General features: G+C 39.2%; 1 protein-coding gene across 1 annotated transcript; it reads left to right on the top strand.

Annotated features, from left to right (window-relative positions):
- The first annotated feature begins 9628 nt into the window (after window positions 1-9628).
- On the top strand, window positions 9629-12551 carry LOC124019471 (homeobox protein Hox-C9a-like). Its single transcript, XM_046334820.1, has 2 exons — window positions 9629-10268; window positions 11547-12551. The coding sequence occupies exons 1-2, from the start codon at window positions 9734-9736 to the stop codon at window positions 11783-11785; spliced, it is 774 nt and encodes a 257-aa protein (XP_046190776.1). The 5' UTR covers window positions 9629-9733; the 3' UTR covers window positions 11786-12551.
- Window positions 12552-12901: the final 350 nt, after the last annotated feature.

Below are 12901 nucleotides of genomic sequence, written 5' to 3'. Positions count from 1 at the left end.
CCTGTGCATTACAGCATCATAAAGTCAATGCTCTTCCAAATAATTATCGCAAACAGTATGTCTGGACGTTTTGTAAAGATATAAAATAAGCCTATACAAAAATAAATAAAATGTGTATGGAGCATAATTTCCCCTTGCTGTCCTTCTCCTTCGTTTCCTTTATGGCTTGCTTTGAGAAAGAGAGGTTAGAGGGAAGGGGTTTTAATGTGAGTGGAAAGACCGACCATATAGTGGTGATTTAAATAGCCAGGTGACCACAATAATTCAAGGTCATAAAATAGTAACGTCATAATGGTCGGAGTACAGCGCTAGAGGTGGTTTTATGATCTGCAAGTATAATGTGCACCGCAGCAGTAAAGATGCGTTTAAAGGTGAGAAGGAGGAGGTCTATACCCACGGAGCCGGGGTAAAATGGGGTTGGTTAAACGGGCGCACGCCACTTCTTTCACCAGATGAGGGAAATGTGACCTTCTCCAACGGATGATGGAGCAAATGATGGAGCAAAAAGAGACCGGGTGATAACTTTAACGGAATGGATATGATGGAACAGAGTCAGCAACTACACGACTGCAGGAGCATGGCAACGGATCCCCGCATGCAACCTGCGTTGAAGGTAGGACTAGCCGCTGGCATTTCCCTTCTTTGTTTTGGACTAGATCACGTCTGGCTCTGTTCATTTGTCATATTTGCATCAGGCAGCACATTCATTTCCATAACACCGAAGGTATCTCGTGTTTTTCTGTTGCTGTATTTTAACCTCATGCAGACATTCCAGATCCGACCAGTGATGGTTGTGGGGGTTTTCTATGTTGATGAGTTGCTCGAGATTTGCAAGTGGATTTTGGATTACGATGTGTGCTGTGACAGTTTTGTTCAATTGACCTCTGCCTTGGATGGACAACGATGTTTTGTCATAGAATGAACAGACGACTGTGAACCTGAATGTGTTCATGGAGCATGCTATCCTATCAACAAAAAATAGAATATTACAAAGAATCTTACAAAATGTGATCACTCCTTGCTGGATATGCATTCAAGTCGTGGACATCATAATATTAGGCCTATCTTTCTATTTTCAAATATGACTAATATGCGAAACGACATCAAGCATATCAAAGGAGTCGTTAGTCCAGTATCCTATTGTCGCAATTTAACAGGTAGGCCTAGATCTAATGGATGAACATGGAAACGCAGCATAGCCTAGGATTGTTTTGTCCTTGTCTACATATACAGCATTTTTGTTATTCTTTTATTTTCTATAGAGTTTTTCCCCCCATCGGCACATAGAAAAACATTTGACTATGAGATACGTTTGATATTGTCTCTAATCCTCAATGGATTGACCTTTCACGTTCAGCTGTTGCGTGGTTTAGGTAGTTTCATGTTGTTGGGATTGACTTCCTGGCTCGGCAACAAGAAACTGCCTTGATTACGTCAGTTAGCCTTCATCAAGGGCGTCCATTTCTACAAGATTACACACTCAACTCAGGAGTCGCCGCAAATGGCATCAATATCCACGACGAGCCCTTTTTTCTTAGCTCTTTGGCTTTATGTGGTGGACACTAAATGGTCTATTGCTGCAGTGGGAGAATTTGGGTTGTAAACATCACGGGGTAAAAAAAATCCTTTTCAACTTTGTGTTGTTGCGCAGAGACTTTAGAGGTCTAACCTTGTAGACGGGATTATTGACCGGAGGTATTTTAGGGATTTACTCAGCATTCCAAGAGAGTCTCCAGGTGCCATGGGACATCTGCCAAGTAATAAAACTCCCAGTCTCATCTCTGGACTCATGCTTTTGTTGTAATAGACATATTTTATTATATTACTTGTATGATCACTGAAATATAATCAAATAACATCGAAATGACCATTTGAGATTATAATCGTTTGTTTTAGGCCTATATTGTTCGTCATTATGGTGGCTTGCTTTCTCTTTTGCACTTTATCTCGGCTCAAATATAGCCTACACAAAATGTTGAAATTTTACATGGATTGCAATATAAACCATTTTGAAACATTACATTCAGTCGACATCACAAAACATTATACCGAGTTTAGCTACTTATCTTCGTTGAATATGCCAGTAAATTGAGGAGAAGCTAGAAAACAATATGACTCATTGGAATATTATTAGGCCTTTACTTAATCCGCCGTGTATGGTGGCCATCTCCGATGTCAAATATCTTTTAGCAAATGTATAGTCTACAAATTTTAACCCTCGTAAGAGAAGGTATGGGCCTAGGCAATACTGCTGTCGTAATATGAATGTCTTTACGATCAGAGCTTTAATCAATCGTTTCCAGTCAGTAAGGCCTTTAAGTGGTCTTTAAATGTGTTTACGAGTTCGCAATGTTACTCCAGTCCACTCCACGAAATTAACGTCTGTAATAAACAGCATTCTTCCAATCCGACTACTCTCAATTTTTAATCCCAAGGTATGTTATGTACTCTATTGCTAGCAACATTTTATTTAACTAGGCAAGTCAGTTAAGAACAAATTCTTATATTACAATGACGGCCTACCCTGGTCAAACCCTCCCCTAACCCAGACGACGCTGGGTAACTGTGCGCCACCCTATGGGACTCTCGATCACGGCCAGTTGTGATTCAGCCGGGATCAAACCAGTGTCTGTAGTGACGCCTCTGGCACTGAGATACAGTTTCTTCGACGAAGTAAGTCAGTTAATACAATGATGGCCTACCCCGGCCAAACCCTAACGACTTTGGGCCAATTGTGCGCCGCCCAATGGGACTCCCAATAACGGTCGGTTGTGATACAGCCTGGAATCGAACCAGGGTCTGTAGTGACGCCTGTGATGCAGTGCCTTAGACCGCAGCACCACTCGGGAGCTTAGTCCCCTGAGCCTTGATATCCAAGAAATAACGTAATATTTGTATTTATATTTTTGGCTTTATGAGAATTTATGAATGCTTAAATCAATATGGCTGTGTTGAATTAGGATAGGCATATACAATTGCATTAACGGAGAAATAGCTTTTTCTTATTTTTACGTCCATTCTCACACACGTAAAACACCTTCAAGATGAATTTTAAAACCACCTGCTTGCACACACTGAGCTGTCAGTCTCTTAGCTAATTTGTATTCATGTTCTTAATGTTATTATTAATGGAATATATTTTTTTATTGGCAATAACAATATTATTGATGATGTTATAAACATAAACAGCATTTTTTTCAATCCTCTTACACCGATAAAGGTTTTGTAGCCTGAAACTTCTATATTTTTTAGTTAAAAAAAACCCATCAACTTTTAATTAACTAATGAACGATAGTCCCACCTATCTTTGCAAATAGGCAGGAACCTAGGAAGAAACCTAGAGAGGAACCAGGATCTGAGGAGTGGCCAGTCCTCTTCTGGGTGGAGATTATAACAGTACATGGCCATTTAAGAGCAGTATGTTTTTTTAAATGTTTTCAATAACGTTTTCAAATGGCTAATGATTGTTTTATTCATTAGGACCATTATTCAGTGATCAGTCAGTGTAGCCTATACTTTACAGTTTAGCTGAAATACAAGTAGGCCTATATACCTCACATTAGCCTACTGCTGGCAGTGATGATGTCACCTTAAACTAGGCCTACTAGGCAAATGATGAGCTTAGATTGCCTAAACTTGGATTGACTAAATAATAAAGCCAATATAGCTGTAACGTTGAATAGAAGTCAAGGCCTCATGTTTACATGTCTTGCACTAGACTGTGGAACAGTGATGTCACCGGAGTGGACCAACGTTGCATGCAGTGTGGCTGTGTGTCATTTCCATTTTCTTAGCAACCGCATGGTGCTCAAATGCGCTTGAAGTGGGTGATTAATCAAAGTAAAGCCTCATATGTATTTTAAGTATATTGTTGTTATGTAAGTCATAAAAAACGTTGTAAAAAATAAATACAAAAATATCTTAATGGAATCAATCAGTTGCAACTGGTCTACATTGTGCGTGTGTGTGCATGTGTGTCTGTGCATGTCTGTGCGTGTCTGTGTGTGTCTGTGTGTGTCGGTGTGTGTTGGTTCAATTGGATCTGCCCAATATTATGTCAGGGTTTTTTATATGTCAATTTCACTTCAATCCAGATATTTTATTTATTAAATTAACTGAAATGTAAAATATCCATCCCTGAAACGAATATTTTAGAGGATCTAGGATATTTTACAATGTGAGTTGTTTGAAGTTTGAGTTAACACCTATTTTGATTTATTTCCAGAAATTACAATGGAAACAAATGCTCAATCATCATTGTTTATTTGTTCAGTTTAAAGGCAAAACAAAGAAAAAAAAGCACAACAATCATTTGAAGGCTTACATTGATGTAGATTCGTCCATAACTAGAATATGGATGATGTTATATGAGTGCAAAACAAGTCCTACACCGTTACAACTCAATAAAGCCGTAACTAGAACACGGTACGCAAATCTCTCCAAATACGCCCAGGAGCAGAACGTGTAAATGTAGGATAGGCCTACGTACAAACATCTGTAATTCTATATCCTAAGTAGCATTCTCTAATTTTACACACATGTTGATTGGCCAATCTAGAGAACATACAATTATAAAGGTTGAATCATGATTTATATGTAAACTACTGTACACGATGGTAATCACGAGATTATCTTATTCATAAAAATGTCCTTAGTAATGTCTTGTCTGTGTTAGTGGTTGGGTGTGTAGGCCTACTGGATGTCTGCTGGCATTAATATTGGTTCTCAGACGCCAGCAAAAAGATAGCAAGAAAAACGATTATCAAGGCTATACAACAGACAAACCCTATCGCCTCTTGTTATAAACATTTCCATACTTATCCATTTGCAGATAAAGTCATGGGCACCCCAGTCCGTGACCTATATATTCGAGCCCATGTATACGTGCAATTTGGATAAGAATCTAAACCAAATTCTAATGTGTAGGCAGGCCTACATTTTATTGTGATTGATAGGTTCACCAAATGAACATAGCCTACAGCCAAGACCTACTTTTTCCAACGTTTTGTGTTTTACATACCAGTTAACATCGCTTTTTGATGTTCAGCATGGCACAAGGCTACATAATTGCCAGCAAATTATATTTTAATAACATGGATCTTAGGCTGATCATTTAACAAAGGAGTTTGATTCAGTTTTGGATTGGAGAAGGCGCAACAAGCAGTCTATTTGTTTTCTCAACAACAGTCAGAGTCATGTAGCTAGTCTGCAGTTGTTAAATGTATTGAATCGATTAATCGAAGTGGCTTAATTCAGTCAGACATCCTTTCCATTAGGTTTCAAAAGACAGCATTGTAAAATCTTAAAATACAGGTGTTATTGCATTTATAGTATATTGCATTTGTGAATAGAAGGTGATTTGAGCCTTGGCACCCTATTATCAGGGAAAAGAGAAAAACGCAGCTTGAAGTGTCGTGGCAAAGGGCTTAACCCAGACTGAACGACAGAGGCTGCGTCGAGACAGGCAGCCGAATTGGTCTTTTATTTTTTTTATCAATCAGATCAGCTCTGAAAAAGATGTGATGTTAAAAGATGTGATGTGATTGGTCAAATGACCAACTAGTGGGACAAAAATGACAAGTGGGCTGCCTGTCTAAATGCAGCCCAACTGAATGACAATGGCTGGTCATCCGACGCCCAGACACTGCATTGCACTGCAGAGTTCCCTAGTACTCCATGCATGCCTCTTCATCTTTGGAGAAGTTATATATCGAATTTCCTGAGCCAATATAGGCTATACTTATCCCAATGGATCATCATGTTACTAACTTTCCAGATTTAGGCTACCCATACCAAACATTTCTTAAAAGAGATAATGTGGCTATTGTAGGTTTATTATTTTGGTAAGGTTATTTAATTTACTATTGTAAATTGTTTTTGTGCTTGTTTTTTATATGAGACGATTTTACGAGTTTCCCTGATGACCACAATGGAAAGTTTGAGGTTGGGAGATGGATAGAGCATGCACAGATTTGTGGGGAGGTTGTTCTTCTAAGATGACATATTGTTTTAAGGTGGTCATACTATGGATCATTTAGCTATTTGATTTTAGGACACCTGTAGGTAACCCCAAAAATATAAAAACATTATTTGATAAAATATTTAATTTGTGCTTTACTACTATAGCCCATAGAAACGCATTGAATAACACATGAATAAATGGAAAAGCAGCCAGGAAAAACAAATCATAAGGAATGAGCTCAGGAAATATTTTCGTTTTTTGTACACACATGTAACCCTTTTTTTGTTGACACTAAACTACCTCCATAATTCCATTCAGTTTTTAAACCAGTACATGGTTACCGTCAGACGAGTCCCGGGAGAGTTGTGGGGGTCGTAGAGCAACACAGACAACAACATCATGTTCGTGTTCATAGTGGGGTCGCATTAGTTTGTAACCCAAATGGTTCAGACGCTACAGAGATAAGTTGGCATGCTTTTTTATTTGTATATTTAACTAGGCAAGTTAGTTAAGAACACATTCTTTATTTACAATGATGGCCAACCAAGGCCAAACCCTAACCTGGACAGCGCTGGGTCAATTTGCGCTGCACTATTGAACTCCTAATCACGTCTGCTTGTGATATATCCTGGAATCGAACCAGGGTCTGTAGTGACGCCTCTAGCACTGAGATGCAGTGTCTAACACCATACCCAGACCGGACGCGCACTTGTGCAGTCGTGCGCGGTCGTGCGCCATCGTGTGCAAGTGGATTTTGTCCTCAAACACGAAACACGATCACGACATGCAGGTTGAAATATCAAAACAAACTCTGAACCAATTATACTAATTTGGGGACAGGTCGAAAAGCATTAAACATTTATGGCAGTTGCTAGCTAATTTGTCATCTTTAGCTAACTTGCTTTTGCTAGCTAATTTGCCCTGGGATATAAATGTTGAGTTGTTATTTTACCTGAAATGCAGAAGGTCCACTACTCCAACAATTAATCCACACACAAAACGGTCAACGGAATCGTTTCTAGTCATCTCTCCAGGCTTTTTCTTGTTTGGACTTTATATGGCGATTGGTATCTAACTTTCATAGTATTACCACAAAGACCACAACCTCAGATCATCTTTCAATCACCCACGTGGGTATAACCAATGAGGAGCTCGCACATGGGTATCTGCTTCTGTTAACCAATGAGGAGATGGGAGAGGCAGGACTTGCATCCGTTCAGCGTCACAAATAGAACTGACTTCTATTTTAGTGCTTGGCAACGCAGACGCTCCATGGCAGTGTGGGTACAATGATTGAATAACATGTATGTGTACATTTATTTTGCAACGCCAGTGGTGTGGTCAGCATGTTAGACCTGCTGCGCCACTCGGGAGCCATGTGTTCTCAGTCCGACTTCAGACAAACGCCATTGTGTTCCTGAGAGTCTCATAATATTAGTTTGTAGGCTGGTTCAGAGTCTCCAGGCCGATTTGCAGGATGTCTCCTGGTCTGACAAACAGTGCTGTAGCTCTGACACTTTTCCACTGCAGATGCGGAAGGCCAACATAAGCGGGACCAAAAAAAACATATACTGTATCTCTAGCTTAAACTATTATGTTAATTAGTTTGACGCGCGGGTGCATCAATAGACTCTTAAGGATTTGTGCACACCATGTAGGCCGCAATATTACCACTTAAATCCAAACTAAACTGGGTTTACTCCACATGGCAGTTTGTCATATTATTACTAGTGCAGAAGCACGAGACTGGAACATTAGATTGCACATACCTCACTCAGTAGATGCGCAATTAAAGGGGAATTCAAATCGTTTTTTTCTGGTCTTCTGATGTGATTTAAGTATTAACATGGACTCAGAACATCCAATCTCGTTGTTTCTCTACGAACAATTGTAAATTTGAGAGTGAAAAACTTTAAAAAATCTAAAACCAGGAATAATAAAACTGAGAAAACATAATTTTGGAAAAAATAAAACAGAATTTGGGAAAGACATCACAGATTTTATTGGGCCTCCCTTAGAGTTGTTTATTAACAATTATTTCCCCAGGTATATTGACAGAAAATATAGTGCACTACTTTCTCTTGTACACTAAGGACCCAGGAAGAGTTAAAGGTGAGGGGAGAAGAGAAGAATATGCCTATTTGAATACTAGAAAAAAATTGTAGCTCGGATAAGTTACATTTTTCTAAATGTAGCACTCATGCTAGAAAAGGTTGGAGACTCCTGGCCTACATGATAAAAAACACATTGTATTGTGGTAGGCCTATAGGCTACTTGCTGTTATCACAACAAGCTCTCAAAGCCTCGAGTCAGAATTAGACGTCCATCCATTTTCCTCAAACATAACATTTTGAAGTTGTTCCAAACATCAAATTTCGAAGTGTTTAAGGTTAAGTTTAGGCAGTAAGTCCACAACTTTCAGGTTACAGTTAAGTTTAGGCAATAACTCCGAATCCTATGGTGGGGCATTAACTACGAATGGTTAAGGTAAGGGTTCAAGTTTGGGATAGGATTAAAACAACATGTGAACATGCAACCTTTTGAACCAGAGGTAGATGCTAAAGCCCATCCGCCATGCCCATCCACAGCGCCCTAGCAAAACAGCGCTCACTGTTGCCTCTAGTGGGCGCTTTCGACGTAATCTCCCGACATTCTGAGACATGGATGGACGTCGAATACTGACTTGAATCATGGGTGACCTGCCTGGTTATAAAGAGCTTTATCCTTAAAAATAAATATTCACCCACAACTATCCAACCAACTTTTCATTGTAGGATATGTTTATAGGCCTTTTTCTACTTTTGACTGTTGCTCAGACCAGTGATGCCCAATTCCATTCTGTAAAGTAGGTTAAGCATGTTTGTTTTTTCCTGCATAACATTTTTGTTGAATGTTGTTTTTATATAACTCCTGCCATAGTTGTATTTCGCATCTTGTTCTTTTGGTAATATGTTCGTTTTATGTTTATGTGATATGAATAACTCGGTAGAGTTTTTTTAAATTAACCACACGTTTATGAACAATGAAATGGTTCTCGTAAACATTTATTGAGGGACATAAAACATGAGCAGCCTCTCTCCGAATTTAGCTGCAGTGGTGAGCAAGTGTTCCGAATCTCTACACAGTCACACAGTTTTACAATATGTGTGTTATGTGTTTCTTCAATATAAAAGCCTCATATGAATCACACATTTGGGGTATATTGTTATATTATTCGATCTTTAATCTATTGTTGCTATTGTGCATGTTACAACAATGTTATACCCATTAAAGTCTATACAATGCATTAAGATTGGATAAAAACTCTAAAGGAAAAAGGAATTCTTATTTTCCAAACGGTTTTATCTCAATAATAATTAAAATTGTCGACAAAGACAAATTAAATCGATAAAAAGTGCTTCATGCACTGTGATCAACGTACCTCATGCTCCAATACGAGGGGATAATCAGTTTTCCATGCTTTTAGGACAACAAGGAAAAACGAAAACATTATAGGTGGTGAATCCTTCTTAATGATTGATCATAGAATATCATTCTTGTACATAAATAGCATTCAAAGGTCTACACACATCCCTGACCTGTGACTGCTTGCGCATTAATCGAATGTAAAATTTTGTGGTAAACATAATCACGTGTTCAACCGTGGCCAATGAGAGTCAAAGAACCTCGGGATAAATAATTACCTGCCTTGATTGTTCTAGGGGTAAGATAAAAGTACACATACACTCCATATAATAATCTGATGCATGTAAAAGAGACCAGAGCATCGTCATGTCGACCACGGGTCCCATACGCAATTATTATGTGGATTCTTTGATAAACCATGAGAGCGAGGACGTGTTGGCGTCGCGGTTCTCAGAGCTTCCCCCCACCCGCTTGCGTCAGACGACAGTAGTACCAGAGTGCTCCGATTTTCCCTCCTGCAGTTTTGCGCCGAAACCTTCTGGCTTTTCCTCCTCCTGGGGCCCAGTTCACTCCCAATCCTCAGTGGTCTACCACCCATACACCCACCAACCTCACGTTGGAATGGACTCGAGGTATGTTCGCTCATGGCTGGAGCCCATATCTGGAACAGTATCCTTTCCAGGCTACCCGGCTAACTGCAGACACTACGGACTCAAACCCGATGGTTTCCCTCAGCCCAGTACCGGAGATTGCATCACCTCCAACAGTCGCGGATACCCAGACTATTTCTACAACACCTGCGTGGACATCCGAGACAAGGCCCAGCAGATAGTCCCTTCTCCAGAGTCGGAGGTTTTGGCTTCCGGGAAGCACAAAGACGAAAATACAGAATTCGACCCAAGTAAGTGGAAGCCATGCCAGTCCACAAACGGGTATAGGAGCCGTGTGTGTGGGAGGTGGCGGTGTTCGTCATCCATGGGGTTTTTGCTCGTGGTTGTTGTCCCGCTATAAAACGAAATGGTCGTCTCTTTTCTCTTCCCTTTGAACGAGAAGGGAACTGGAGGGGCTGTTAGACAGTGTTAGACAGAACAAACGCCAATCCCCTTAAGGTTGTAAAATATGAATTAGCTATAAACAGCTATACAACGGGGAAACTGGAAGCAAGCTTTTCATTGGCGAGATCAGAATCTCTAGTAAATTCCACTCCACTATCTTCTTACATGGCCAAAACTTGTGCCTAAAAGAATGTTTTGTGCGTAAAAACATATTTTATTTTACTTCTCGAGACATTTTATTTTGTTTCATTTATACACAAGAGGTGTGGCCTTATATAGGCTTTGTGTTATAGTGGATTATTATTATTTGTTATTATAGCCTTCGATTGAAATGCATATCCAGAAGCCTAAAATCAACCAACAAGCTAATTCGGATGATCCATGTTTACAGAAAAGTTTGCAGAAACCACCAAGAGTCAACATGGTTTTTATCTGCAGTATGATTATAATGGCTAATTTCATTTAATTCAATGTAAACCTATACTTGTTTATTTCCCCGTATTATTTAGTCAATAATGGCTGATTTTTCACGTGATTATTCAACTTTCTGGTACAACCGAAACCAAGCAAATCACAAAACATAACTTTGCTCAAATACAGCCTATTCAGCAAGGACCAAAACCATTGATATGGAAGTTTCCTCATATCAATACTTATAAAAACATGACAACACCGAGCAAACGCCCTACAATAAACACAGAACAGAATATTTAGGCCACAACAGGATTACCAGGGTGAAATGCATCTAGCTGGCTCGGTTGCAGACCTGCCGAGACTTGAAGTTAAAGGCTTTTAAAATATTTTATGGGCCAATAAAGCAAACGGGTGCACTCACAATTTTATGCCTCGGTCCTTTTCTAGCACTGTTGAAGATGAATCATGTCTATAAGAGAGATGATTGTTTATAATTATTAAGGAAAACATTGATGACACATTTGACAATGCACATGGATTATATTGAATCATAGACTTATTCCCCCCCAAAATGTATAAGAGAGTAGGCCTGCTCTCCGTCTGGTCTATTGTTTGTCGAAGTGTTTATGATATTGATTTGGGTTATACACTGGAAAAGGTCAGCAAAAGTGCTCAATGTATTCACTTTTTTCTGATTTATCATATTACAGGCAACCCGGTGGCGAATTGGATACACGCTCGTTCAACGAGGAAGAAACGGTGTCCTTATACAAAATATCAGACTCTCGAACTCGAAAAAGAGTTTTTGTTCAATATGTACCTTACCAGGGACCGTCGATATGAGGTCGCTCGGGTTCTTAATTTGACCGAGAGACAGGTCAAAATTTGGTTCCAGAATCGGCGAATGAAGATGAAGAAAACGAATAAAGAGAAGACAGAAAGCAATTAGCAGTAACGTGCTGTATGGACAAATTGACTTGTACACGTTCAGAAAAATGTCACTCATGTTCTCTCCTCTTCAGAGCTACTGTTTTCCCGTTTGATCTGATATAATTGAGATCTATAGGCCTATTCTTGACAAAGTAGCACATTGCAAATTGGGGTCACGTCTGTCTGTGACAGTATGCAGCTTGTTTTGACTATTTATCCTATATTACGGCTTCATAGTCAAGACACGAATAGGACATTAGTAAAGAAATGTATAGGGTCAAGTTGGATAACTGTATAACAAAACCTGTGTATTTTTGTAGATATTGCATCTTTGGCCTATTCAAGTTTATATTCATGTTTTGTACACGAAGTACATGGAACGTGTGTCTTGTGTTTCGTCTAGACCTATGTGGATATATATTTTGTTGTATGGTTTTTATATTATTATCTCTCGACGCTACACGTTTACGTTATACTGCAGATTGCGCTCATCTTTCTATCCGAAATCATTTAATTTCCTGTCTTTGTTGGGTCATTTTTAAAACGTTAAAACCTTACCTTTATCATAAATATTAACACTTGCAAAAATGACACTCTGAGATGGCTTGACAAGACAGTAGGGTACAAAAATATAATTCGCAGATGTTGTTGGGATATAAGTAATTCAACAATTCCAATAGTCTAGCATTAGATACGGACTACTCCTTATTGAAAGCAGATGTGTATTTTAACTCATTATTCTTCCTTGTCTATTTCCTTTTATAAAGCACGTTTCCTGACCAGTTCCAGCCGCTGTGTTTTCTGAATTGTGAATGATTCTGGGGGGGAAATAACGTGACATTTAAGGCCTTGTCTAAACGCATTACATCGTGTTGTTTCCTTTATACGTGTTATCCAATCATAATCATTGAAGATTATTGTAACTATTTCAAGGAAAAGCTTTAGCGTGTTATTCTGGCACTGAAACGTTTTCAGTCCGTAATCTGTCCAGGCCTGGCCATATTTCTAATTGGTGGCCATTTAACAAAACCTGCCACACATAACTTGATTTTTGCGATTCAGGTATAACGGAGGTGGGCATTGAGAGTTCATTTCGTGTAACAATGTGGCATAGGCCTATCTCAATATAGGCCTA

Source organism: Oncorhynchus gorbuscha, linkage group LG03 (assembly GCF_021184085.1).
Source record: "Oncorhynchus gorbuscha isolate QuinsamMale2020 ecotype Even-year linkage group LG03, OgorEven_v1.0, whole genome shotgun sequence".
Lineage (NCBI taxonomy): Eukaryota > Metazoa > Chordata > Actinopteri > Salmoniformes > Salmonidae > Oncorhynchus > Oncorhynchus gorbuscha.
This window is presented reverse-complemented; position numbering and strand designations above follow the sequence as displayed.

Coding starts and splice junctions, on each gene's coding strand:
- LOC124019471 (XM_046334820.1), top strand. CDS start 9,734: ATGTCGACCACGGGTCCCATACGCAATTATTATGTGGATTCTTTGATA. Junction 10,269..11,546: donor AAATACAGAATTCGACCCAA/GTAAGTGGAAGC, acceptor ATCATATTACAG/GCAACCCGGTGGCGAATTGG.